General features: G+C 62.3%; 3 protein-coding genes across 8 annotated transcripts; 1 reads left to right on the top strand and 2 right to left on the bottom strand.

Annotated features, from left to right (window-relative positions):
• Positions 1–70: 70 nt before the first annotated feature.
• On the bottom strand, positions 71–6,087 carry LOC144065033 (pleckstrin homology domain-containing family G member 3-like). Of its 5 annotated transcripts, none has more exons than XM_077587973.1 (17): positions 5,330–6,087; positions 4,470–5,042; positions 4,256–4,356; positions 4,114–4,183; positions 3,974–4,020; positions 3,705–3,855; positions 3,514–3,645; positions 3,238–3,420; positions 3,071–3,163; positions 2,909–2,995; positions 2,662–2,689; positions 2,511–2,597; positions 2,392–2,442; positions 2,303–2,328; positions 2,029–2,121; positions 1,033–1,915; positions 71–962 (listed from the first exon to the last, which is right to left on the bottom strand). In XM_077587973.1, exons 2-17 carry the CDS (start codon positions 4,554–4,556, stop codon positions 364–366), a joined length of 2,718 nt encoding a protein of 905 aa, XP_077444099.1. In that variant the 5' UTR covers positions 4,557–5,042; positions 5,330–6,087; the 3' UTR covers positions 71–363. The 5 variants fall into 5 exon arrangements, with proteins under 5 accessions (XP_077444099.1, XP_077444101.1, XP_077444102.1 ...); XM_077587975.1 differs by having other exon boundaries at positions 4,470–4,931; XM_077587976.1 differs by having other exon boundaries at positions 71–906; positions 5,330–6,085.
• Positions 5,878–12,388, top strand: LOC144065031 (interphotoreceptor matrix proteoglycan 1-like). 2 transcript variants are annotated; one of them, XM_077587972.1, is made up of 16 exons: positions 5,879–6,069; positions 6,361–6,522; positions 6,615–6,781; positions 7,165–7,226; positions 7,287–7,327; positions 7,403–7,473; positions 7,541–7,690; positions 7,845–7,903; positions 7,982–8,002; positions 8,078–8,250; positions 8,319–8,482; positions 8,547–9,924; positions 9,989–10,722; positions 10,801–11,023; positions 11,117–11,330; positions 11,408–12,388. In XM_077587972.1, the coding sequence occupies exons 1-16, from the start codon at positions 6,021–6,023 to the stop codon at positions 11,439–11,441; spliced, it is 3,702 nt and encodes a 1,233-aa protein (XP_077444098.1). In that variant the 5' UTR covers positions 5,879–6,020; the 3' UTR covers positions 11,442–12,388. The 2 variants fall into 2 exon arrangements, with proteins under 2 accessions (XP_077444097.1, XP_077444098.1); XM_077587971.1 differs by having other exon boundaries at positions 5,878–6,069; positions 7,287–7,473.
• Positions 12,005–23,811, bottom strand: LOC144065040 (unconventional myosin-VI-like). The gene is made up of 32 exons (XM_077587997.1): positions 23,588–23,811; positions 22,204–22,327; positions 22,055–22,124; positions 21,920–21,993; positions 21,711–21,840; positions 21,543–21,648; positions 21,388–21,443; positions 21,214–21,311; positions 20,947–21,111; positions 20,752–20,832; positions 20,488–20,668; positions 20,252–20,396; positions 20,015–20,172; positions 19,846–19,937; positions 19,667–19,739; positions 19,448–19,575; positions 19,287–19,382; positions 19,027–19,188; positions 18,857–18,895; positions 18,681–18,774; positions 18,437–18,567; positions 18,271–18,348; positions 18,064–18,193; positions 17,901–17,991; positions 17,655–17,805; positions 17,374–17,582; positions 17,229–17,307; positions 16,985–17,148; positions 16,871–16,909; positions 16,129–16,223; positions 15,604–16,047; positions 12,005–12,723 (listed from the first exon to the last, which is right to left on the bottom strand). Exons 2-32 carry the CDS (start codon positions 22,318–22,320, stop codon positions 12,524–12,526), a joined length of 3,876 nt encoding a protein of 1,291 aa, XP_077444123.1. The 5' UTR covers positions 22,321–22,327; positions 23,588–23,811; the 3' UTR covers positions 12,005–12,523.
• Between the last annotated feature and the right edge of the window lie 199 nt (positions 23,812–24,010).

The following is a 24,010-nucleotide window of genomic DNA, read 5'->3' as shown; positions in this document are numbered from 1 at the left end:
TAACGAGGCGATCACTTGATCTTGGCACTCATGACACACAGGTGGAGGGAAACCAGTGCCAAGCCAGAGATTGATTTTGGATTTTTTTGGTTTGTTTTATTTGTCCAGTAACGGCTGGAATAGCAGACGTCACAATGTGACGCCACACAAAAGCGTGGCCGATCGCACGGTAAAAAGATTCCTTCGCGTCGGGAAATCGAACCGACGGCAACCGTCTCGGTGAAGCGGACCGGCCCCCGCCCGCTGTCGCCAAAGCATTTCTTCCAATGGACTCGAGCATATGGTACGCGCCAAAGTTTGGAATGGCGTTGGCGTTCGAGCGCTTTCAGGAGTTGAGCTTCTGGAACTTTTCCCGAAGATTTTTCACCAGGCCGTTGTCGCCACGGCGGGCGTCGGCCGAGCTCTGGGCCAGCGGGCCTCGCGGCGGCGCCGTCTCGGCCCCGTCTCGCCGACTTCTCGCTCGGTACTCGTCCGACTCCTGGTACGCGCGACAGCGGTCCGCCACCGCCAAGATGGAGATCTTCTCCCGACTGGTGGGGGAGCGGATCTCCACGTACGCCTCGCCGCCGTCGTCGTCGTCGTCGTCCGCCGCCGCCGCCGTCGTCGTTCGGAGGGCCGGCTCCTCCCTGGCCACGACATCTTCGGGGCGCTCGTCGACGTCCCGGGTCTGACGCTGGACGTCGAGGGACCGCGCTCGGCCGAGGCCCTCGCGGGATTTCGGCCGCGTGTGGCGCAAAGAACGTCCTCGCCGCCGCGGTTCCGGGACGCCGTCCTCGGAGTACTTGGACCGCAGCTCCCGCACGTCGGGCCAGTCGAAGCCTTCGGCGGAGAGAGGGACGGCGGACGGGGTGGACGGGCCGGACGGGCCGAGTCCCGCCGGCGCCCCTGGCTCCGGCCCGGGTCCTGCTGAAGGGCGAGGCGCGTTACTCCGTGGTTGGAAAGCCACGTTTGGCGAAAGCCCGCTACGTCATCATTGTCACCGTGAGAATTTGAACAAGTAGTAGCCGGGGGAAAAAAGGCGGCATTTCTTACCGCTTTCTTCCGGCACGCCTGCCAGCGCCTTCTGGCCGGTAAAGCTGTCGCCGACGCCTCGCCCGGCCGGGGCTTCGTCGCTTCTCAGACGGCGGCTGTACCGCCGAGCCAGGTGGCGGACCTTGCCGTCCGCGTCCTCCGGCCCGAGGAGGCCGCCGTCCGGGGGTCTTGGTTGGAGGGCCCCCTCGTCTCGGGGTCTCCCGTGGTGGCCTCCGTCGCCGAGCCGGAGCCGGAGCCTTTCGCCGGAAGTTCTCCACTCCTCGTCCTTGGCGTTCTGTCGTGCCGTGGACTCTTCGGGCTCCGCCCGAGCGACCTTCCCGCCGTCCGGGAGGTCACCGCGGACCGCCCGACCTTTGCTTTTTGCCGGCCCGCGCCCTCCGCCGGCCGGGGGCTCGTTGAGGCGGCCGACCGAGGTCTTGACCAGGCCCGCCGGGATGTACGTCAGACTCTCCCGGCGCCGGAGGCCGAAGGCGGCGTCTCCACTCTCCGCGTTGTCGTAGTAATTCCTGATCTTCCCGATGAGGAGTCGCTCCCGGCCGGACAGGCCCGAGTCCGCTCTGGGCTGGGCCGCGCCTCCCGCTCGCCGGAAGCCGCCGGGCGACCGGAGCGGGGGATCCCGAGCCGGAGGAGGCCCGTGGAAGCTGAGACGCCGGCGCGGCGGAGAGCCCGCGGCGTCCGCGGCGTCCGCGCCGGCGAAGTGACGGGCGATGGCGCCCGCCTTATCCAGGACGGACGGAGGCAGGATGCTTCCGCCGGCCTCCTTCTCCACATCCTCGTCGGAGGAGGATTCTCCGCCGCTCGCGGCGGGCGCCGATTCGGGGTCCTCCCGCCCCGGCGCCGGCGGAGACCCCCGAGAGAGCGGACGTCCGCCTTCCGCCGTCGTCTACGGAGGAGGTACGAAATTCCGTTAGCGGAGGGCAGAAAAGCCCGGCCCTTTTCATTCCCAAAACGGAGAGCGTCTTTCGAGTTCCTCGCCGTCAATTTGAGAGGTCGCACCTGCCGGGAAGGCGGCGGGGGCGCGCCCGCCTTTTCGGCGAGCCCCCTTTCCCCGTTGGAATCGTCGGAGGAAAGGTCGCCCCTCTCCGTCTCCTTTAAAAAAAAAGCAGAACGTCCAACGGCACCCCGATTTGTTTTGTCGCTCCGGTCGCACGACGGGCTCCCCCCAGGCGCCGTCTTCTGTAGCTCCTCCCCCTCGGCCGAGTCGCGTTTTGTCGACCACTCGACTTTCACCTTTGGCGCGGCGTCAAAAGATCTTTGGGAAACGGCTCACCTCAGAGCGCTCGTTGGCCCGTCCCGCTGTCGACGAGAGAAAAAGCGCTGAGACCGCGCCACCGTCGGGCGACAAGTCGACGGCTTTACCTCCGGCGTCGGCGTCGGCGTCGGCCCCGGCCCCCGCTTCCCGGTCCACGTCTGAAGCAAAAAGGAGCACCACGTCACTCGGTCGTTCCACGCGCGCGCTCGTACGCCGCGGCGTTTACCCGCGGAGCGTCGGCGCGGGAACGGGTCCGACGAGGAGGACCGGACTTTCTCCGCCCGCTGGGGGCCGCGGCGATACTTGCGAGGATCTAAAGGGGGGCACACTCTCAGAAAGCGGGGCGCTGGAAGGCCGGCGCGTTGGACTTTACTCACGTTGTGAATTCAAGATGGCGTCTTTTGCCTGGAAGGTTAGGACACCGATCAAATCTCGGATGAGCTCATTTGAACGGACGGATCGGACGCCCGTCACTGACGACCAGTTAAACGACGACTTTAGAAGGTCGCCTTCATTTAGCATTCAATAGTTTTTCCCCAAACTTGCCGGGGAGCCCAAAAGCGGTATCGGTGCGAGTGTGGCTTTTTGTTTTTATTTGGTTTTAGTACGAGCGGAGTGTCTGACCTTCTGCGGGATGATGTCGTGGTGGTTTTCCAGAATGACGCGTTTGATATGCTGGGCCCACGTGGTCTTCTCGTCCGCCGACTTGGCCTAAAAAAAGATGGACGATGAAGGGATCCCCGTGGGTGGGCCCGTGCGTTGGACCGCCCGCCGACGCCCGCCGACCTGCACGGTGTGCGGGCGCTTGGGCTGCTTGTAGTGCGTCACGCTGAAGCTCAACGTGTCTTTGGCGCTCTCGATCAGCATCAAGGCGGAGCACTGGCCAGAGCGCGACGACCGTTAGCGTCGGGGCGGCCTTTGGGAAGAGGGCGACGGCCGCGGCGACGGCTCACGGCAATGTGCGTCTTGTAGACGTAGTGCTGCCCGCGACGTTTGGTGATGAGCAGCACGCGTTCCAAGAGGAAGAGCGTGCGCTGGTTTTTGGCGCGGTGCACCTTGAAGCTTCCCTCCAGGACCAGCTCGCCGTACCACGTCAGCTCTGGACCTTTCCAGTTCAGCAGCAACGACTGCACCTCCTGCAAAAGTGCCACGCCCGCTCACCGGGGAGACCCGGCGCTCCCGCCCCGTGGCCGCTGGGCCGGGCCGGGCCGGGCCGGGCCGGGCTCTACCTGCAGCCTGACGGCGTGCTCGTGCTTGCGCTTCATGTCGTTGATGTACCAGGCCACGGCCGTCATGGCGCAGATGGCCTCCTCCACCACCTCGTAGCCCTCGTCCTCGGGGTCAAAGTGCTTGGCGATTTCCTGTCAAAGCGCGGCGCCACCTGGTCAGGGACCTCCGGAACGGGCGGGAGCTGACTCACCTGAAGCAGGAGGTGGTACTTGAGGATCCTCTGCACGGGTTTCAGCAGGTAGGAGCCCAGGGGCAGCGGGCGCTCCGAGGCCGCCTGCCGCTCCCGGAAGAACCCGGCCAGGCTTTGGTCCCGCATGCAGGCGGTCAGCGCCGCCACCGAGCTGTGACCGGCCCGCCAGAGGTGTCAGAGGTGTGTGTGTGTGTGTGTGTGTGTGTGTGTGGGGGGGGGGGGGGGGGGGTTAGGTAGGCAGGGAGATGTTGAGTGGACCGGGTCCTCACTTGGGGTAGTTGGTGCAGTACTGCGTGTAGATGTCAAAGTACTGGCTCTGGAAAGGAAGACGGCGTGGTCGGGCGTAAGGGAGGGGTTCCCCGCTTGGGCGCCACCGCCCATCCTAAACGCCCGGCCACCCGCCCCTCACCTTGCTGACAAAGCAGCGGGCCACCGCCACGGCGTCCCGCCGGCACAGGTCCAGGTCCTGGAGCAGCTCGCTGCGCCCAGACCGGCGGAAAATGCTCAGACGGCGCCCGCCCGCCCGCCCGCCACCGCCGGCCGCTCCTCACCTGTTGAACTCGTAAATGTCCTCGATGTTCCCGAAGAGGAAGCACACCTGCTCCGGTCGGACGCTCAGCTCGGCCTGCTCGATGACGTGCGCCAGGTAGTCCTGGCGACGCAAAGGCCCAGCCGGGCGTATCGGAAGCCGGCCCCGAGAGGGGCCGTAACCCTAAGCCGCCCCATCCCCGCCGACGGCCGACGACCCAATCCAAGGCCACCCACCTCCACGATCATCCGCAGGTCCGTGACGTAGGTCCTCTCCGTCTCGATGATCTCGGAGACCACGCGCTCCAGGTACGTGGGCGCCATGACGGCACGTCTCCGCGGGGAGAACGCCGCGGGCGTGAGTGACGTAAGCCGCTTATGGGGTGGGCCGCTTTCCGTGGCGATTAAGAGTCCCAGATTAGCTCCCGCCGACCGTCAGCCCGGCCACGGACGCCACCGCGGCGGCGTACGACGAGAAAGGACCAAGCAACAAGCACCCCCACCCCAAAAAGAAAGCAAGCAAGCACACGGCTTCAACAAAAAGCCTCTCCGAGAGCAAAGTGGCCTTTGGCCGGCCGCCTTTCTTCGCCTTCTTACCTTCGGGCTAAAGGCACACGAGACAGGGTTGGCGGGCGGCGGTGGCTCATCCAATTAGAAGCGGGGCGGGGCTCGTTTGTTGACGCTCACGTCTCCTTCCCTCTGCATTGATATCCGAAGGCATCTTACGTGAAAAAAAATGGATGGGACCTCTATGGACAGCAGACAACTTTGCTCAAAAGCAGCGGGCAAAGTGGAGTTTTGGGGAGCAACCTGGTGAAGAGCAAAAGCGGATGACGGTCGCCATGGCAATGGCTCCCCTTGGGCCGGACGAAGGCTCAAGCGAACGTCACAAGTCCAAAAGTCGAGTGCAACTTTTGACTTTGAGCGCAAGCGAAATGACTTCCGCGTTGAGTGACAGGAAGCTCTCTCGCTTGCTCTCTCTCGTTCGGTCAATGAAGCTTTTTTTTGGGCTGGCAGGCAGGCAGGTGGGCAGAACGCGTCAATTCCCGCGATAGAGTGCCGGTTTGAATGAGTGAGTGAGTGAGTGAGTGACTTACTAGGCGAGGAAAGAAGTTCCGGTCCGAGTTTCCCCCGCCCGCTCCAACTTGACTGGTTCGCGTTCTCAACTTGAAGCCCCGCAACCGCCCCTGCGCATGCGCCCCGCTCAAATCGCTGCAAATCAGAAGACACGATCGAGTGCACTTTGACCGCTGGCCCGTAGAGGGCGCCAAACACCCCCTTACATTTGATAGAAGATCACATTCAAATGGAACTTTTTTCCAAAAACACCTGGTCTTCTTCGACGACCGGGAGCAAAGGTCACGTTCGCACCCACTAGACGTCGAAGAAATGGTACTTTAGATCCCACCCCCCAAAAATACAAAGTACACTTGTCTACTTGTCACAACGTAGACTAAGCCTAGCGCCGTTGGCTGGCGCTTTTGGGGGCCGCGCCGGCTATTTGTTTTCCGACCGGGCCGGGGGCACCGTTCGGCCGGCGCTCGCGGCGGCGGTTCAAATCCGCTAACGGGATGAAGACGGTGAGTCGCCCTGCTAAAGCGGGATTATGTCTGAGCGGCAGATAAACAGATTATTCCCAAAACGGGGAGGACGTTTTAAGACCGCTGCCGCGGCTTCGGGCGGAGCCGGCGCCACTTACCCCGCGGCGCCGGCTCATCCCGCACTTCCTCGGGACCACGGACGGACGCTCTCTCGACGGCTCTCTGACCGTCGGCCCTTTTTGTCGCCATGCTGGGGGTCCTGGGAGCCCTGCTGCTCCTGGCCTGGCGGGTCCAAGGTGAGTCGGCCGACTGGCCGGCCTTTCGCCTCTTTGCCGGGAAGCGCGTCTGAGCCGGCCGGCCTTTCGCCTCTTTGCGTCGGTGGGACGACTCGGGGAAACTGGAGGAGCACATTAGGATTGCGGAAGCCGCTGGGCGGGGGGGCTGTCGGGGGGGGCCAACCACGGGTCATCGCCGAACCCACGGCGCGGGGGCCTAGAGAAAAGCAAGGCCGTTAGGAGCGATGCTTCCGTTCCACCAAGGAGCGATGGTTGACGGAAGGCGCGTGCGCTTGTGCTTTGGCCGAGCAGGCGGGAGCGCCAAGGAAGAGACCATCTGGCCGTCCGCGGCGCGGGAGCTCGGCGGGCGTCGGCCCGAGAGGTCGCTGTTCCCGCATTCCGGAGTCAGGATTTGCCCTCAGGAGAGCCTGGGCGAGGTTCTGGCCAGTCACCGGGCGTACTACCAGCTACGAGGTGCGCCCGCCAACCCGCTCGCTCGCTCGGCCTCCCTGGCGTGACCCCCCCCCCCCTCGCTGCGATGCCTTTTCCTTTTGCCGCCTTTCCAGTGTGCCAGGAAGCCGTGTGGGAGGCCTACCGGATCTTCCTAGATCGGATTCCCGGGACGGCCGAATATCAGCGCTGGCTCCACACGTGTCAGCGGGAGTCGCTCCGCATCGCCGACATCGCCGGAAACTTCAGCCGTTCCGAGGAGCACCTGGACGTGATCCAGTGGGTGAGGATTGGCCAAACGCCAAACGCCAAACGGCAAACGGCAAATCGCCATTTGACAAACGTGCTTCGACCTGCTCCCAAGAGACAGACGAAAAGAAAAAACACACGCACGCGTGCACAGACACACGGCAAATAAAAAGCCAAACATGGAGCACGGCAAAAGAAATGTCTTGTCTTCAGAAGGGTCAGCCTGCGGGCGCGAGATTAGAAGTTAGGCGCTTAATGAAAAGGGAAATCCGTCGCCGGTCCGTCCGCTCGCTCTGAGGCTCAGTCGACGCGTGAGCGCAAATCCTTCTTGAGCCCGTTGGCGCGTGTCAAAGCAAAGGGAGGCTTCCTTTTGTAGCGGGCCGCCTTGACGTGCTCGTTTGGTGCCCTTGTGTGCAGAGGATGACGCGTCTCCGAAAGCAGCGGCCACCGCCGCCGCCGCCGCCGCCACCGCCGTCAAGGTAGGCGCCCTTCTCGGCCGCTTGCGGATTTCCCAACCCTAAGCCGGCCTTCTCCCGCAGAGGTTTGGCGACCCCCGACGCCTCGGCTCCCGACTCGGCAGGTGGGAACGTCGTGGGCGGAAGCGCACGCGGATTTCCCGCTTGCGACGCCCACACCCATATGTCCGGTCCTCCAGAGTTTTCAGAGTTTTCCACCGCCGCGGTCCCGCTGGCTCCGTCCGCTCCTCCCACGCGGGAACTGGAAGCGGTAGGAGCACCGGTCCTCGGAGTTGGCCGAGCGCCCCCCCAACCGCGTCTCTTCTTTCTGGGCCAAGGCCTCGGACATTCCCAACGTGGTCCCCGAGGGTCCGGCGGAGCGGAAGGTGGATTTCAGCATCGACCTGGTGGATCCGGGCTATCGAGAACTGCTGGACGACCTGGACTCTCCCCAGTACGTGGACCTGGCTCACCACCTGCGGGACCAGGTGAGTCTGCCGATTCCGCCGGGTGGCGCCGCGCCCGGCCCCCGGCCGAAGACGGAGGGTGGCGCACGTGTGGGCGCTTTGCCAGGAGATTAGCCGAGGCGGCGAGGACATGGAAGACGCCGCTCCACTTTAGCATGGACTCTCTCTTTGGCAGATGCGCCACGTTTTTGACCAGCTTCCTGGATTTCTAAGCATCCGGGTGGGGCGAATCAGGTAGGTGGGGATCCTCCTCCGCCGCTATAACCTCAAAGACCACGGAATGGATTTCTCCCTCTTTCTTCCCCGTGTCAGCGAGACGCGGGAGGCGGACAGGTAAGGGGTTCCCCGCCGCTCTCTCGTCGCCGCCACCGTGGGCGCGTGCGTCGCTCAAGCCGCCTTGGCTTTCAGCGCCGGCGGCATCACGGTCCACTACTCCCTGGTCTTCGAAACCACCGCCCCGCGAGGCGAGGCGGAGGCGGCGGCGGTGATGGCCGAGTCCAAGCTGAGGGAGACGGTGAGAAAAGCGTTGCGCGAGGAGGCGTCCCTCCCGGTGGACCTGGAGTCCCTGAAATTTGAACCGGGTACGGTGGCCGCCTCTCGCGCGTAACGCGGGGAAGAAGTCGCGTGACAATGGCTTGCATTTTGGCAGAAGCGCTCCCGCGTCCACCGACGGGGGAAGCCGACGCCGCCCCAGAGGCCGCCGACGCCGCCCCGGAGGCCGCCGACGCCGCCCCGGAGGCCGCCGACGCCGCCCCGGAGGCCGCCGCCGCCGCCCCGGAGGCCGACGCCGCCTCCCCGGAAGCCGACGCCCAGGTAACGGCATGAACCGAGGAAGGGCAGGCGGGAGGAGACTCACCATTTTTTGGTCACTCGCCAGGCCGGCCAAGCCGACTCCCACAACGAATTTGGGTTGCTCCCGGACGAGGCGGAGATCCCGGGCCCGCCGTCGGCCCTCCCTCCTTCGGAGAACGCGCTGGTCACGCTGCTGGATCCGTCCGACCGGGACGAGCCGGACCTGAGGTTCGAGCCCGACGCGGCGGCGGAGCCCTCCAGCGAAGAAGAGTTGATGGTTTCCCATCAAATTGAGAGCTTCCGTCGCACGGAAACTGGAGAACTGCTGCGGGACTTTGCGCCCGACTCCTTTACGGAATCTCAATCGCTGCCCACGTCCCAGGACCGGCGCGCCGCCGCCACGGGGACGCCGCCCACTCTGTCTGGCGGCACCGCCGCCGACCGGGAACTTTTGGAGCGGAACACGGTCGCTACGACGGCGGTGGACCTGGCAGCAGAAGGTCATTCTCTAGCAGAAGACACTTTGGCATCGGCGGCCCGGTCGGCACCCACGGGGCCCTCGCCAGAAGTGGTCCTCCGGGTTTTGGAGATGACGACGGCCATTTCCGATGATGGCCACCTGCCCGATGGGGAAGCGGGAGCTACTCTTCTTGAAGAAGCGCCAAGTGTCACTTCAGAGGAAAAGGCCTCCGATGTTCCGGAAGGCCAAACTCTCCCCGAAGAAACATTAGCCGGCGTCACCGAAGAATTGTTGCCTCACCGCGTCCAAGAAGCCAATTTAGAAGAAAGCTCACCCGGCGGTTCCGCGGAAGACGTCGGCGAAGGCGCGGGTCCGAGAGCGGACGAAGAAGAATCGGCGGCGCTTCCGGAGGATCCCTCGGAAGAAGCTGTCCCAGCGCCCCTGGGCTCTCCGCCGGGACCACCGGCCGGCGCCCGGGAGGAGGAGCAAGCGGCTTCGGATGCCGGAGAGAATGCGGCGGGAGCCCGAGGACAACCGGACCCTTCCGCCAAAGCCGTCGGCGAGGGAGAGTCGCTGGGTGTCCCGGAGACAAAGGGAGATGTTCCGCTTCACGACGCCGAAGCGACGGAGGCGGCGACGGAGGCGGCGACGGAGGCGGCGACGGAGGCGGCGACGGAGGCGGCGACGGAGGCCGCGACGGAGGCCGCGACCGTTGCAGTCGCTGCAACCGAGGAGCCCTCGCGGCCGCCTCCGGACCGTAGCGGTAGCGTTCCGCCACAAGTCCAATCCGTTAAGATCTTCGTCCCCTCTGACGGCCAAGAAGAAGAAGAAAAAGAAAGCCCCGCGGAGGTCCTTCAAACTGTTGCACCGCTTCTGGAGCCTCTGGAGGAAGATCCTTTGCCCGCCGTCGCCGTCGCCGTGGCCGTGCCGCCACATTATTCCACCCTTGAAACTTCCTCGCCTTCCGAGGGGGAGGAGCAGGCAGAGTCCACAAATACGGCGGGTGAGTGACGCCACGGCCACGTTTGCTTTTCCCGCCACGCTCCACTTTTCTCTCTGTCCTCTAGACGACGGCGCCGCGCCGGAGGAGGGGGAGGAGGCCGGAGGAGAAGACCCCTCCCTCCGAAGCCCAGGGGATGAGAGAGGGACCCCGCCGCCGCCGCCGTCGGCCGCCTCTGGCCCCACCGTGTACCTGGGACTCTTCGAGGTGGCGGAATCCGTGGTCATCATCGCAGAGGAAATGAAAGACGAGATGAGCGGAGCGGGAGCCGGCGAGGAGCCGCAGGCGGGAGACCCCTTTGAGGAGGAGCAGGCGGGAGACCCGTTGGAGGAGGCACCAGCGGGAGACTCGTTTGAGGAACCGCAGGCGGGAGACCCGCTCGAGGAGCTGCAGACGGGAGACCCGTTGGAGGAGGAGCAGACGGGAGACCCATTGGAGGAAGACCCGTTGGAGGAGGAGCAGACAGGAGACCCGTTGGAGGAGGCGCCAGCGGGAGACTCGTTTGAGGAACGGCAGGCCGTAGACCTGCTGGAGGAGCCGCAGGCAAGAGACCGCGCAGAGGAGCCGCCGGCGGGAGACCCGCTCGAAGAGCCGGAAGACGGGAGCGGCCTTTGGTCGGAGCGCACGTCGGGCGGCGTGGACGTCACGTACCCGGGCACGCCCGCCACCACCGCGGCGGGCCACGGCGGGGAGCTGGTGGTCTTCTTCAGCCTGCGCGTCACCAACCTGGACTTTTCCGAAGACCTCTTCAACAAGACGTCGCCCGAGTACAAGTCCCTGGAGAGCACCTTGCGCCACGTGGTGAGTGGGACGGCTGGCGCGGGTCCGGCTCGGGGCGGGGTTAAGGTCCCGACTTAAACCCCGCCCCCTCCCCCAAAGCTGCTGCCGTACCTGCGGGCCAACCTGACGGGCTTCCGCGAGCTGGAGATCCTCAACTTCCGCAAAGGCAGCGTGGTGGTCAACAGCCGGATGAAGCTGGCCGAGTCCACGGCGTGCAACATCACCGAGGCGGTCCAGTGCGTCCTGCGCGACTTCTGCTCCTTCGCCGCCGCCGACCTGCATCGCATCCAGATCGACAGCCGCTCGCTGGACGTCGAGTCGGGTGAGCGGCCATTTGCCCCCCCGGGAGGGACGGCGTTAACGGTGGGCCGCGGGTTCCTCAAACGAGCTAACCCCGCCCCGCCCCGCCCCTTAGCGGACCGCGGCGACCCCTGCAAGTTCCTGAGCTGCGGGAGCGGCTCCCGCTGCGTCCTGGAGCCCGACGGCTCGGCGGGCTGCCGCTGCCGGCCCGGCTTCCTGTCCCCGTCCGCCGACGGCCTCCCGTGCCGGAGCCTCTGCGAACTGCGGCCCGGACGCTGCGGCCGCCACGCCGAGTGTCGCGTGGAGCCCGGGCGCGGCGCCTCGTGCAGGTGAGCGTCGCTCGGGGGCGGAAAAGCCCGCTTCCCGCTTGCGGATAGAATCCAATCTTTCTCTGGATCGGCCGTAGGTCGAGAAGCGTCCGGCGCCGCTCGGCGGCCTGAAGCCGGAGGCCCCGACGGCGGGCCACCGTTGCGTTCGTCGCCACCCACCCGGAGACGGACGGAACCTTCCGTCTCCCGCCGACCCGTGGAGCGGCGGCTTCAACGTTTGGATTCGTCGCCGGCCTCCCCCCCGGTGGTTGGACGCCGTGTCCCGACTTCTTCGAGAAAGCGTTCATCATGGACGGGGAAAAAAAAAGAAAAGAAAAAAAACTTGGCTTTGTAGTCGTGCTGCTTTTTTGCCTCGTAGTTCAACTTTTCCATGTGACAAAAGTAAAAGTGTCCATCTTTTAGTCCCCTGGCTGGCTCGTCTTTGGCGGCGGACGCTTCCGAGACGTCTTGCCTTCCACCACCTGATCCGTGGCGGTCACATTTTCAAGCGCCTCATTGGTCTCCTCTGTCATTCGGGTTAGGTTGGGGCGCAGGGCAAGGACTGCACGGGCTTTGCCAACGCCGCCTACCAGTAAAAGCAAGCCCACAATGTTACTTTTAAGCCCACAATGTTACTTTTAAGCCCAGAATGTTACTTTTGCGGCCCCCCACAAAGAAGCGGACGGGAACTTGAGTGAGGTGACACACCAGTGCATTTATTGACAGTTGAGGTGACCCCCCTCCCAGAGAGAACAAACGGGTTTGCGGGCGGCGTGACATTGGCTCCCGCTGGCTTTGGCCCGGCCACCCGAACCAACCTCCACCCCCCACAAAAAAAGCAGCAGAAATGCCAGATCCGGACCCAAGACGGCTCACGAGGTCACCTCGCGGAATGGTCGCAGTGTGATTGGTCGATGGATCCCGGTCCATTCAACGGGACTGGTTAACGCGGGGGCCAACGTCGGGGGCTATCGATCGTGGCTTCACGTTAGGCGGGCGTGATCCATCCTTCAACAATTCGTTAGTGTCTGCGCACAAAATTAGTCGGGCGGGCGGGCGCGCACGAGGCCGAGGAGGAGGAGGAAAAAGTCACAAAGTTAGAAGATTCTATCATCACCGGAACTTTCCCTGCGAGCGAGCGAGCGAAAGAAGGGCGAGCGCTTCGGGGAGATCCTTCCCGGGGGCCGGGGGCCGGTCCCCAAAGACCCGAGGCCTCACTTGAATGCGGCCTGCATCATGGCGGTGGCGTAGGTGGGGCGCGCCTGTTGGTTCTGGATGGCGCTGCGCAGGTATTGGACGCCGCCGCAGCGCTCCCAGATCTCCTCGAACTGGCGGGGCAGGATCTCCGCCCCCCTCTTGCGAGACAGGCCCGTCTCGTCCAGACTCAGCTCGCACATCTCCATGTCGTCTTTGCCTGCGGGAGAGACGCAAAAAAAAAAAATCAAGCTTTAGGGCAGGGCGTGGCGTGGCAAGGCGGCGCAGGTCGGAGAAGGTCAGAGAAGGTCAGATCAGGGCAGGGCAAAGCGCTATGTGAGGGCTGGCGCAGGTGCAGCTTTTCCTTCCAGGCCATCCAGCACAGACAAAGCTGACAAAGTTACCTTTCGGTTCCAAAGCATCCAGTATGGACGGACGCAAGACTGCAATCCACTGATTGCACTTGTAGGACAATAGTATTGTGGAAAGCTTTGCTCTGTTGAGCTTGAAACCAAAGCACCCACCACACTCACTCTGGCCCTTATTTTAGTTTGCCCAGCCCTGTTAAATGAACGCCTAGTCTTATACTATGTCCTATGCTTGAATTTCACCAAGGCACTCTTCAATGGGTCAAAATGGTGAAAAGTCTGTGCTTTGATTGCCCATGTTTTAAAGAGATACTAGGTCTAAAGCAGTCCTCGTGGGCTACTGTGGGTGGGTAGGGAGGGGGAGCTATCCATTTTCCAGGCCATCCGGCGGCACAAACATAGGTGGCAAAGTTGAATCAACGGGGGTTGGGCCGCTTTGGGTAGAGGGGAGGGAGGGAGGGAGGGAGGGAGGGAGGGAGGGAGCATCTTCCAAGTTCCAAGCTATCTGGCAGCGACCGAGCTCACAAACTTGAACCAGCGGGGGTTGGGCTGCAAGATGCACCTGACGCCAATCCACTGATTGCACTCGCAGGACACTAGTATTGTGGAAAGCTTTCCTCTTTAGGAAAACCTACATTTTGTGGAATCGTTTGAAATGAAAGCCTAGTCTTATGGGATATTATGCCTTTATATCAAATCAAATGAGTTTATTGTCATCATACACAGCTGCGTAGAATGAAATGGGTGAAATATCATTCGACAAAGGTGCTCTCAAATGAGTCAAAATGGTCCTTGACAGTTTATACAAGGCAACTTTTCGTTTTGCAAAGCCAGCCACCCACCCAGCACAGACATAGGTGACAAAATTGAAGCAACGGGGGTTGGGCTGCTTTAGGTGGGGAGGGAGGGAGGGAGCAGCTTTTGACAAACTTGAAGGAGCGGGGGTTGGGCAAGAGAAGCAGCTGACGCCAATCCACTGATTGCACTCGCAGGACACTAGTATTGTGGAAAGCTTTCCTCTTTAGGAAAAGCTACATTTTGGGAATCGTTTGAAATGAAAGCCTAGTCTTATGGGATATTATGCCTTTATATCAAATCAAAAGCCTTTTTTTGTCATCATACACACAGCTGCGTAGAATGAAATGGGTGAAATATCATTCAACAAAGGTGCTCTTAAATGAGTCAAAATGGTCCAAAGTGTGTGCTGGGATGGCCCATGTATGAAATGGGGAAAAAAAGTCTTGAACTGGCTCTTGACAGTTTATACCAGGCAGGGAGGGGCGGCTTTGCAAAGGTGACAAAGGCACATACATAGGTGAAAAAGTTGAATGGAAGGAGGTTGGGCTGCTTTGGATGGGGAGGGAGGGAGGGAGGGAGGGGGCTGCTTTGGATGGGGAGGGAGGGAGGGAGGGAGGGGGCTGCTTTGGATGGGGAGGGAGGGAGGGAGGGGGCTGCTTTGGATGGGGAGGGGGGGAGGGAGGGGGCTGCTTTGGATGGGGGGGGAGGGAGGGAGCAGCTTCCAAGTTCCAAGCTATCTGGCAGCGACCGAGCTCACAAACTTGAACCAGCGGGGGTTGGGCTGAAACGAGAAGCACCTGACGCCAATCCACTGATTGCACTCACAGGACACTAGTATTGTGGAAAGCTTTCCTCTTTATGAAAAGCTACATTTTGTGGAATTGTTTGAAATGAAAGCCTAGTCTTATGGAATGCGATGCCTTTATATCAAATCAAAAGCATTTATTGTCATCATACACAGCTGCGTAGAATGAAATGGGTGAAATATCATTCATCAAGGCACTCTTAAATGAGTCAAAATGGTCCAAAGTTTGCACTTTGATGGCCCATGTATGAAATAGGGAAAAAAAAGTCTTGAACTGGCTGGCTCTTGACAGTTTATACCAGGCAGGGGCGACTTTGCAAAGGTGACAAAGGCACATACATAGGTGAAAAAGTTGAATGGAAGGAGGTTGGGCTGCTATGGGAGGGAGGGGGGAGAGCAGCTTTCCTTCAAAGCTATCTGGCAGCGACTGAGCTGGCAAACTTGAACCAGCGGGGGTTGGGCTACAAGATGCACCTGACGCCAATCCAATGATTGCACTCGTAGGACACTAGTATTGTGGAAAGCTTTCCTCTTTAGAGGTTGAAACCAAAGCACTCACTTTTGCCCTTTTTTTTGTTTGCCCAGCCTTGTTAAATGAATACCTAGTTTTATGGGACGCTACATTTTCCTTCATATGTCCAATACTTCAATTTCTTCGAGGCACTCGCTCGCTCTTCAATGGTCAAAAGTCTGCGCTTTGATGGCCCACGTTTGAAATAAGTCCAAAAAAAGTCTTGAACTGGCTTTGACAGTTTACACCAGGCAGCTTTTGGTTTTGCAAGCCATAAATCAGCACATACATAGGTGACAAAGTTGAATCAACAGGGGTTGGGCCAACGTGGGTGAGAGCTTTTTTGCTCATGAGACACTTTGACCCACCGAATGGGGTTGGCCTCAAACAACAAGCACCTGACTGCCATTCACTAAATGCACTTCTAGGACACCATATTGGTAAAAAAAAGCTTTCCTCTTTTGAGGTTGGAACCAAATCCTAACAGCCACAGTGGAATAGTTTGGGTTGCCCTGGCTTAAGGGGGTGTGGCATAAGCCCGGGCCACCAGTTAGGCTTAGTGGATTCATATAGGTATTGGCACCACCACGTAGACCGACGACCAACAAAAAAACTCACCGGCCACCAGGATGACGGGGTGCTTGTCGGGGTGCAGCTCCATCTGCCGGGCGATCCAGGGTCCGTCAAAGTGGGCGTACCACCAGCCTTTTTTCTTGGTGGCCCCCGCCGGGTCCTTGTACTGCTCGCCCGGCCGGATGAACGGGATGCGGAAGAAGCGCTGCTGCCGGTTCAGAGACGCGTCGTAGCGGCGGGCCGCCGGCGCCGACTTCTGCTGGGCTGCGCCACGGGGGAAGGGGTCGGCGGGGCGACCACGTATTAAAAGCGCGGCCTCGTTTGGGCCGTGCCGGGGGCCCCGCCTGAAAATCGTACCGTAGTCGGTGACCGATTTGGGCGCCCGTTGCTCGCCGTCGGCGTTCCTCTTTTTGTTCTTGGACTTCCAGGCGTGGTAGACCTTGAGCCGGCGGTGGAACTCCTCGCGGCACGCCGCCAGCAGCTCGATGTCTGCGAAGGGGGGAGGGGTTAGGGGCCGGCTCGCCCTCTCGCAAAGAGCGCTCGGGAAGTCGTGAGCGTGCGTCGTCTCACCGCAGGAAGTGTTGATGGCGTCTCGGAGCTCGGCGTACTTCCACTTGCTGAGTTTGCCGTCGGCGCCGCCTCTGCCGGCCTGCGCCGGGGGACCCCTGCCGACCGACACGGGGGACGGAGGTCGGCAAAGTGGGGGGAAAAAAACACGTGCGCGCGCACGCACACAAAAACAAAAACGGAAACACCGGGCCCCGATTAGAAAGCGCTGGCTCGCGGCGACTAGCCATTTGGCAAGCAAGCGCCCTCCACCTTTGCCACTTGGACATAAAAAGCGTCTCCCGATCACGGCCACCACCCGATTAGAAGAGATGGGAAAAGGACAGGCCGGTGGACCGACCGGAAAGGGGAGACGGAGGGGAGACGTCGGCACGCACCTGGCCAAAAACTGGCTCATTTCCTTGGCCATCTGCTCCCTACAACACGGCCGCGGCGGTCATTAGCGTCCCGCGGCAAAACGGCCGCTGCCCCGCCCGTCGAGTCCAACGCCCGCCCCGGGACGTTCGAGGGCGGGCAGCGGCCCGACGGCGTTACCTACATGCTTAAAGCGGGGGCTCCGACGCCCAAAGCGGGGCGGCCTTCGGGGACGGCGGAAACGCTGAAAACACAAAAGCGGCGGGCCGGCCGGCCGGCCGGCGCGGTCAGCCCCGGACGGGCCCGACGGGAAGACGCTTCCCATGGGACCCCGAGGCACGCGCGCGGGACTCGAAAGGTCGTTGGTCAGAGGGAGGCGTCAAGTTCTTACGCTGCTCGCTCGGGCGACGGCGGATGCGACGACTCGGCGCTGGCGGGAGGAGAGGGAGCACGTGTCAACCGACGGACCGATGCGCCGGTTTATCCGGTGCGCGGGCGGCTTCACCTTCGGACTGCGGCGGCGTCGCTCTGCGACTCGTCGGCGATGAGCTCGGCTTCGCTCTGCGCGATCCTCAGCGCCAGCTCGCGGTCGCGACGCTCCTGCTCCAGAACCGCCTGACGGGAAAGCTCCTCCTCGCGCTCGGCCGCCAGCTGACGATCCATCTCGGCCTGTGCGGTCGGTCGACGTGTGGGCGGGGCCGTCTCCGTACGGAGCAACCCTCCCCCACGCCCCCCCGGCGCCCACTCACCTGCAGCTTCATCTCTTCCTCCTCTCTCCTCTTGCGCTCCTCCTCCTCCTGCTTCCTCTTGACCTCCATCTCGGCTTTCCTGGAGGGAAAGGTCACTCCGTCTGGCGCCAAGGGAGGGCGTGGCGCGGCGCGGCGACGGACTTACGCCCGTCTCTCGTCTTCCTCCTGGCGGCGACGGCGTTCTTCCTCCTCCCGGCACCGCTTCTCCCTTTCCATCTCCTCCTGGATACGACGGAGACGCTCGCGCTCCTCCTCCTCCTTCTTCTTGTTCTGCATGTCGGTCAGCAGCCGCTCCGAGCGCGCCACCAAGGCGGCGTACTCGCCCTCGATCTCTGGCCGGCGCATGGGCGTGGACTGGCAAAAGAGCGCGACGGTCGTCCGGGGGCCCGCCTCGGGGGGGGACGTGGCCTTTGCGTTTGGCCCTACCTTGATTTGGAGGGCCAGGTGGCGGATGGCCTCATCCAGCTGCTCCACTTGAGCGCGCATCTCCTCCTTGCCTTCCTCCAGTCCCGCCACCACTTCGTGGAAGAGCTCCATTCTCTCCTTCAGCTGCTTCAGCTTGAGCAGGCCGTCGATCCTGCGCGAGAGCAGTGGCTCCAGGCGAGTCAAGGGCGGGCCCGAGAAGGTAGCGGACGAGTGAAGGCGAGATCCAGGAGGACGGAGGCCACCCACCGAGGTTTGTGCTTCCTCTTGCAGAGCCACATGCGCACGGTGGTCTGCACCAGCACGCAGGCCCGGCGCCGGTACATCAGCTTCTCCTTGACTGCGTAGGCAAACGCGGCGCGGCCGACGTCAGCTCGTCGTACCTCCGTCCGGCGCTAGGGTGAGGACTTACGCTTGATGACGGACAGCGCGCACCACTGGACCTTCTTCCAGCGGCTGTGGACGATCCAGGTGTTGACGCGTTGCACCAATTCGGCCAGGTGCTCCGGGTCCGACTTCATGATCTGGTCAAACTCGGCGAACTGAAAAGCGGGGGACTTTGTGAGCCGGGACCCTGACCACTGACGGAGGGACGGACGGAGGGAGGGACGGTACCGACCTTCCCGGGGCGGAAGAACACTCGAGTCAATCCGAACTTGTAGTCCTTCTCGTTCAGCCCCAGAGCTTTGAACAAGGCCTGGAAAAAGGCCAGCACCGGGATGAGGACGCGAGCGAGCACAACCTCCCCCCCGACGTCTGGCCACATTTGGGAACGAGGCGGCCACCTTGCAGAAGAGGCGAGGGTCCAGGCGTGCCAGCTTGGGGGGCATGTACTTCATGTACATGTTGTAGAGTTCGTGGAAGGGAGCCCTGGAGGGGAAGCCGCCCTGCATCAGGTCCAGCACCGACACCATGCCTGCGCCGCAAGGAGGACGTTGACAAAGCCGAGCCCGGCGACCGAGCCCGGCGACCGAGCCCGGCGACCGAGCCCGGCGACCGAGCCCGGCCGGCCCAAGTCGAAGTGCCCACCTGAGCACTGGAGCTGCGACAGGATCTGCGCCCCTTGGAACTGGTGGCTGACCATCTTCAGGTTGGGTTTGACGCAGCGGATGAAACTGGAACCCTGAGCCGCAAGGAGCGTCGTCGGGTCACACGCCCGGCTCTCCGGCCCGGCCCGGCCCGCTTTGGAGGGAGGCGCCACTCACCGTACCGCGCAGCTTTTCAAGCAGAACGTTCAACTGAGTCTGCGCTCAAAAGAAGAAGAAAAAGAAAAAAACATGGGTTTGCACTCAGTCAGGCGGCTGGGCTTTTTTGGGTGTGCGGAGACTGTGATATTTGCAATGTGGCAATGTGGGTCAGCGCCACCGCGCCTCACCTTAAACTTGTTTCCCACGCTGATGAAGCCCAGCTTCCCGGCCCTGGGCTTCCCGTTGTTGGCGTTGTCGAAGAGTTCTCGGATGAAGCGGTCGCTGGACTCGCGCAGCAGAAGTTCCAGCGACGTGTGCAGGGCGTCGTTGTTCTTCTCCACAAACTTGTTCTGAGGCGGAGAGCGGCGCCGGTCGCTACGGATACGGCCGCTCCTTTTCTTTCCCTTTCCCGGCCGGGGGAGACGGGAGGGAGGGAGGGGCAACTCACCGTCTCGTAGCAGACGGCTCCGGCAAAATGCCTGACGATGAAACCTTCGTCGTCCCTCACGTTCCTGTGGACGGTCAGCTTGGACTTTCTGGGGATCTGGCGGAGAGGCGCGTCAATCGCCGCCCGGCCCGGTCCGTTAGAGCTCGGCGTTTCCGCCTCACCGTCAAGCGGAAGTGGTTCCCGTGTTTGGCGTGCACCATTTCCGTGAAGTGCTGGTCGCTGGGCTGGGGCAGGCGGTTCTCCTCGTCCAGGATGTCCAGGATGCCCAGCACCTTGGCTTCTACCAGGTCTGCCGAGCAAAAGTGGGGGGCGTCTGGGTCGGGGGAAAGGCGAGACGCGGCGGGACCCGGCAGCTGTCCCGCACGGGGAGCGCTTCTTACCGATGCAGTCCTGGTTGTCCACGTAGTGAACCTCGTTGACGCCCAGCCCCTCCCTCTGGTACAACTCTTGTTCCTGGGGCGCAAAGCGGACGGACGGACACATGGACGAAGGCACGCTTAGCTTAGCTTTAGCTCCGAGCCCCGGCGTCCCCCAAAGCTCAAAACCACCAGAGTCTGACCTCTTTGAGGATGCGCTCGTTGAAGAACTGCTGCAGCTTCTCGTTGCAGTAGTTGATGCAGAACTGCTCGAAGCTGTTGTGTTCAAAGTATTCTGCGGAGGAGGAGGAGGAGGAGGAGGACAAGGTCAGCGGCGGCCCACTCGCTCGCTAACGTTGCCGAGATTCGCACCGAAACCGGCGATATCCAGGACGCCGATGAAGTTGGCGGACGACGGGAAGGGGAAGCACTGGTTGACCCTGGTGACCACGTGGTCAAAGAGGCGACTGTAGACGGCCTTGGCCAAGGCGTCGCGAGCGTTGTTGGCTTGCTCCACCTTCAGGGGAACCCTAGGCGCCGGCGCAAACGCAGACGCTCAGCGCCGGCAGGGATCGGGGTCGGGGGAGGAGCCGCCGGCGCTCGGCCTACTTGATGACGCTTCCCTTGGCGCCCCCCGCCGTGGTGAGCATGGCCCTGGAGGTCAGGCTCCCTTGCAGGTCCAGCTGGTCCAGCCCCAGCAGCTCGGCGCAGTACCGCAGCGTTTGCTCCGACTGCTTCTTGATGCTGCAGCCGCCTGAGAGCCGTCGACGGGCCCGCGTCATTTCCCCCCGAGCCCCGGAAAGGCCGGGGCGCCACGGCGCCGCGGCGGGACGGCGGTCGCTCACCCGAGGTGCTGCCCGCCTCTTCAAAGTCCACGTTGCCCAGGTGCATCACGCCGGCGACCACGCGGAACAAGTCCAGCTTCTCCGCGTCGTCCAGGCCGATCTTCTTCATGGCCTCCAGCATGCGCCGGAAGTCGCCGTGGTCGTCCAGCAGCGGGTCCTTCAGGGGGCCCGCCTTGGCGTGCTGCCGGGTAGAGATGGGCGGGCGGATGCACCCGGCGGTCAACGCCCCGCCACGAGCGACGAACCGGACGGTTGGGACGCTACCTCGGAGCTCTTGCGGTTCTCGGGGATCTGCTGGTCCGTCTCCTTGGTCGCGAAGAAGCGAGTGCATCCCCTGTTTAGGTACTGAAAGGTGGGCGGTGTCAGGAGGCGGGAGGACCGGGAAAAGGACGCGGGAAGGACCGGCGGCGGTGGCGGCGGAGGTGCCGGTCCTTCTCGCGTCCCGCCGTCGCCACCTACCCGGAAGGTGTCCGGCGAGCCCAGGTGGAACTTGAGTCGGATGTCGTCGGGCGCTCCGGCGCACAGGCGGTAGAAGATGTGGTAGTTCCTCTCCTCGCAGCTCTGACGGCAGATGCGAGACTTCTCCAGGAGGTAGTGCGACACGAAGCCCCCCACCACCCAATTCTGAAGGCCCCCACACACACAAGAAGCAGCTGAGTCCAGCGCGAACGTCTCCCTGGCTCGCTTCGGGCAGAGGGAGGGGTGAGACCACGCGGCGGAAAAGACCTTTTCGTCAAAGTGGATCTCCACAAACTTGCCGAAGCGACTGCTGTTGTTGTTGCGCACGGTCTTGGCGTTCCCAAAGGCCTCCAGCAGGGGGTTGGCTGCTCGGGACCGAGGCAAAGTCAGCGGTCGGGGCCCCAAACGAGAGAGCCACGGCGGAGACGGCGGCCGGCGTACCCTCCACGATCCTCTCGTCGATGTCCTGGCCCGTCCCGTACGACGACGTCAGGTACCTGCCGGCGTGGACGGAATTGGTTGGGCTTCCCTCCTTTCCGGCCGACCCGGCGATCGGCCTCCAAAGTGGCCCCCAAAGCAGACCTCCCCCGACTCACCTGAGCACAAACTTGGTGTTCTCCGTCTTTCCGGCGCCGGACTCCCCGGAGACCACGATGGACTGGCTCATCTTCAGCACCTTCATGTCCCTGAAGGCCTTGTCGGCTGCAGGCCGGCACGGCCGCGTCAGCGAGCGGCGAGACTTTGCCCGCGGGCGCCTCACTCACCGATGGCGTAGACGTGCGGCGGGAGCGTCCCCAGCGAGCGCCCGCGGTACAGCTGGATGGTCTGAGGCGAGTAAAGCCTAGGGATGTCGTAGTAGGGGTTGACGGCGATGAGGATGTTGGCCACGAACGTCTGGCGGGGGGGAAACATTTTGCCGTCAGCCAATCCGCCCCCGTCGCCGTCGCCGCGACCGCCGGCGGGGAGCGCTCACGTAGATGATGTCTTTGCCGTATCTGATGCGCACGTTGTTGAGCAGCGTGGCTTCGTTGAGGTACATCAGCGAACCTGGACGAGCGGAAGCAACGTTGGCCTGAGTGTGTGGACGGACGGACCGACGGACACTCACAGTTGTCCTCCACGTGTTTTTCCACGTCGTCCTCGGCGGGAAAGACTTGACTGACGGGGGCCACAAAGGTCTGCGGGCGCCAAAGCGAAAAAGCGTCAGCTGGCGGGGGTTATTTGCGGCGCGAGGCCCGCGGCCGACCTCCCTCCCACCTTGGTGTCCCGCCCCAGGGGCCGGACGGTGAGGCTGTCGGTGCCGATGTCCACGATGGCGCACAGCTGGAAGCCGTCGGCCGGGTGCGGCGCCCACACGGGTTTGCCGTCCTCCATGTCCGCTCTGCGGGGGCAAAAGGAAGCGTGGACCGACAAACGGTGCGTTTCAGGCGGGAGGCAAAGACGATGTCTTTGCCGTATCAAAAAGACGGGCGCCGGAAGCTGGGCCTCCCGCTGGAAATCCAGCCCACCTCCAGCGTCGTCACTCGGCTGCTTCGGAATGGAATCGTCCCTTCTCGATCGAAAGCAAGCGCGCGTCGCCGGGTTTCCCGCTGAACACGAACCGGACGTTATGTCGTTGTCAACTGGTGAAGGAATACGCTTTTTTTGGTGGCCGGATATGCAGCTTCTCACCCTCGGCGCAAAAGGAACGTAACGTGGGCACGCGACCTTCGACCCGAGCTCGGCCGCGTTATCTTTACGGGCCGCGTGACCGCCGGTTTTCATTTCCGTTTGGACGCCGAGCGTGGCGTGCCGCAAAGCACGTTGAACATTAACCGACGGCGTCCGTCGTAAAGGGCGAGGACGGTCGCACCTTGGCCCCGGGGCCCGTTTAGCACCGGCTCACGTGACGTCTGTTCTAGGAGTAAGTCAAGTTCAACATGGACTTTCCGAGGAGAGACAACCCTCCCGCGCGGCATCTACTCAGTTGTTTGTCTTTCTCCCAACAAACCATGGCTGCTCTGGATGTTGATCCTCAATAAAGATTGATTTTAAGATGGAACCCTAACAACGAAGTAGAGTAGTATAGGAGGTGGGCTCCTTGAAAAGTAGATGTTGTGTGAACGCCCCTGCCATGACGGCTCGTGCTCGGGGTTGGGGTTAGCCCAAACACCCCCAGCAAGTGGAATTCGGCACTTTCTCTAACCCTTTCCTTTCCTTTCCGGCCGGTGGGAGAGAAAGAAAGAGAGAGAGAGAGAGTTTGAACTCCGAACGTTACTTTGACTGACACGACGCTAGCTCGTCCGCCTGCGGACAAGTAGCTTTGAAGAAAAGAAAAAACTAAACAAACAAAAGAAACGAATGTCAATCATGGGCGTGCTTTTAGAACACGCTCTGCTATGTGGCGATTGACACAATGTCGCCTTTATCACCAACGAACGAGACAATTGAACGACAGCCATGATGGAAGCAGTGTGACACACCGAGAGCAGAAGGAGGAGAGACCAGCGAACCGCCCGGTGGACGTTGGCCGGTGGACGGTGGCCGGTGGACGGTGGCCGGTAGCCGAACGGGACGCTGAAAACGACGCCGACGCCGTAGTCGTCGTCGACGGTGGTTGTTCTTAGCTAGCAAACAACGTCGCTCGGCTCGGCTCGTTTACCTCTGGGCCGCGTCGTCGTCCTCGTCTTCGTGTTGTTGCCGAACCGGGAGCTGACCCGAGCGCCGCCGTGGGGCCCGTCCTTTCCTTTCCTCTCCTTTCCTCTCCTTTGCTTTCTTTTCCTTTCCTCGCCTCTCCTTGGGCAAAGTACGCAACGCAGCCGCCCTCGTCGCCTCCGAGTCCCGCAGCGAGCCTGCGAAAGTGGTGCGTGACGTCACGGGCCGGGAACAGGCCGCCTTTTGCTTCTCGGCCTCTGGGAGGCGCTGTCCATTAAAAAAAAATCCCTAACCAGTGCACCCACCTCATTTCAAAGTACGTATTCCAAGGCTGTCGCAAAGAGCCTTTTGTGGACACGCCATCAATATTTGGGTGGACACCCGGTCCGGGGGAATTCAACTTCCACACAATTCATCCAAAACCGAGTGC

This window comes from Stigmatopora argus, chromosome 19 (genome assembly GCF_051989625.1).
Source record: "Stigmatopora argus isolate UIUO_Sarg chromosome 19, RoL_Sarg_1.0, whole genome shotgun sequence".
Lineage (NCBI taxonomy): Eukaryota > Metazoa > Chordata > Actinopteri > Syngnathiformes > Syngnathidae > Stigmatopora > Stigmatopora argus.
This window is presented reverse-complemented; position numbering and strand designations above follow the sequence as displayed.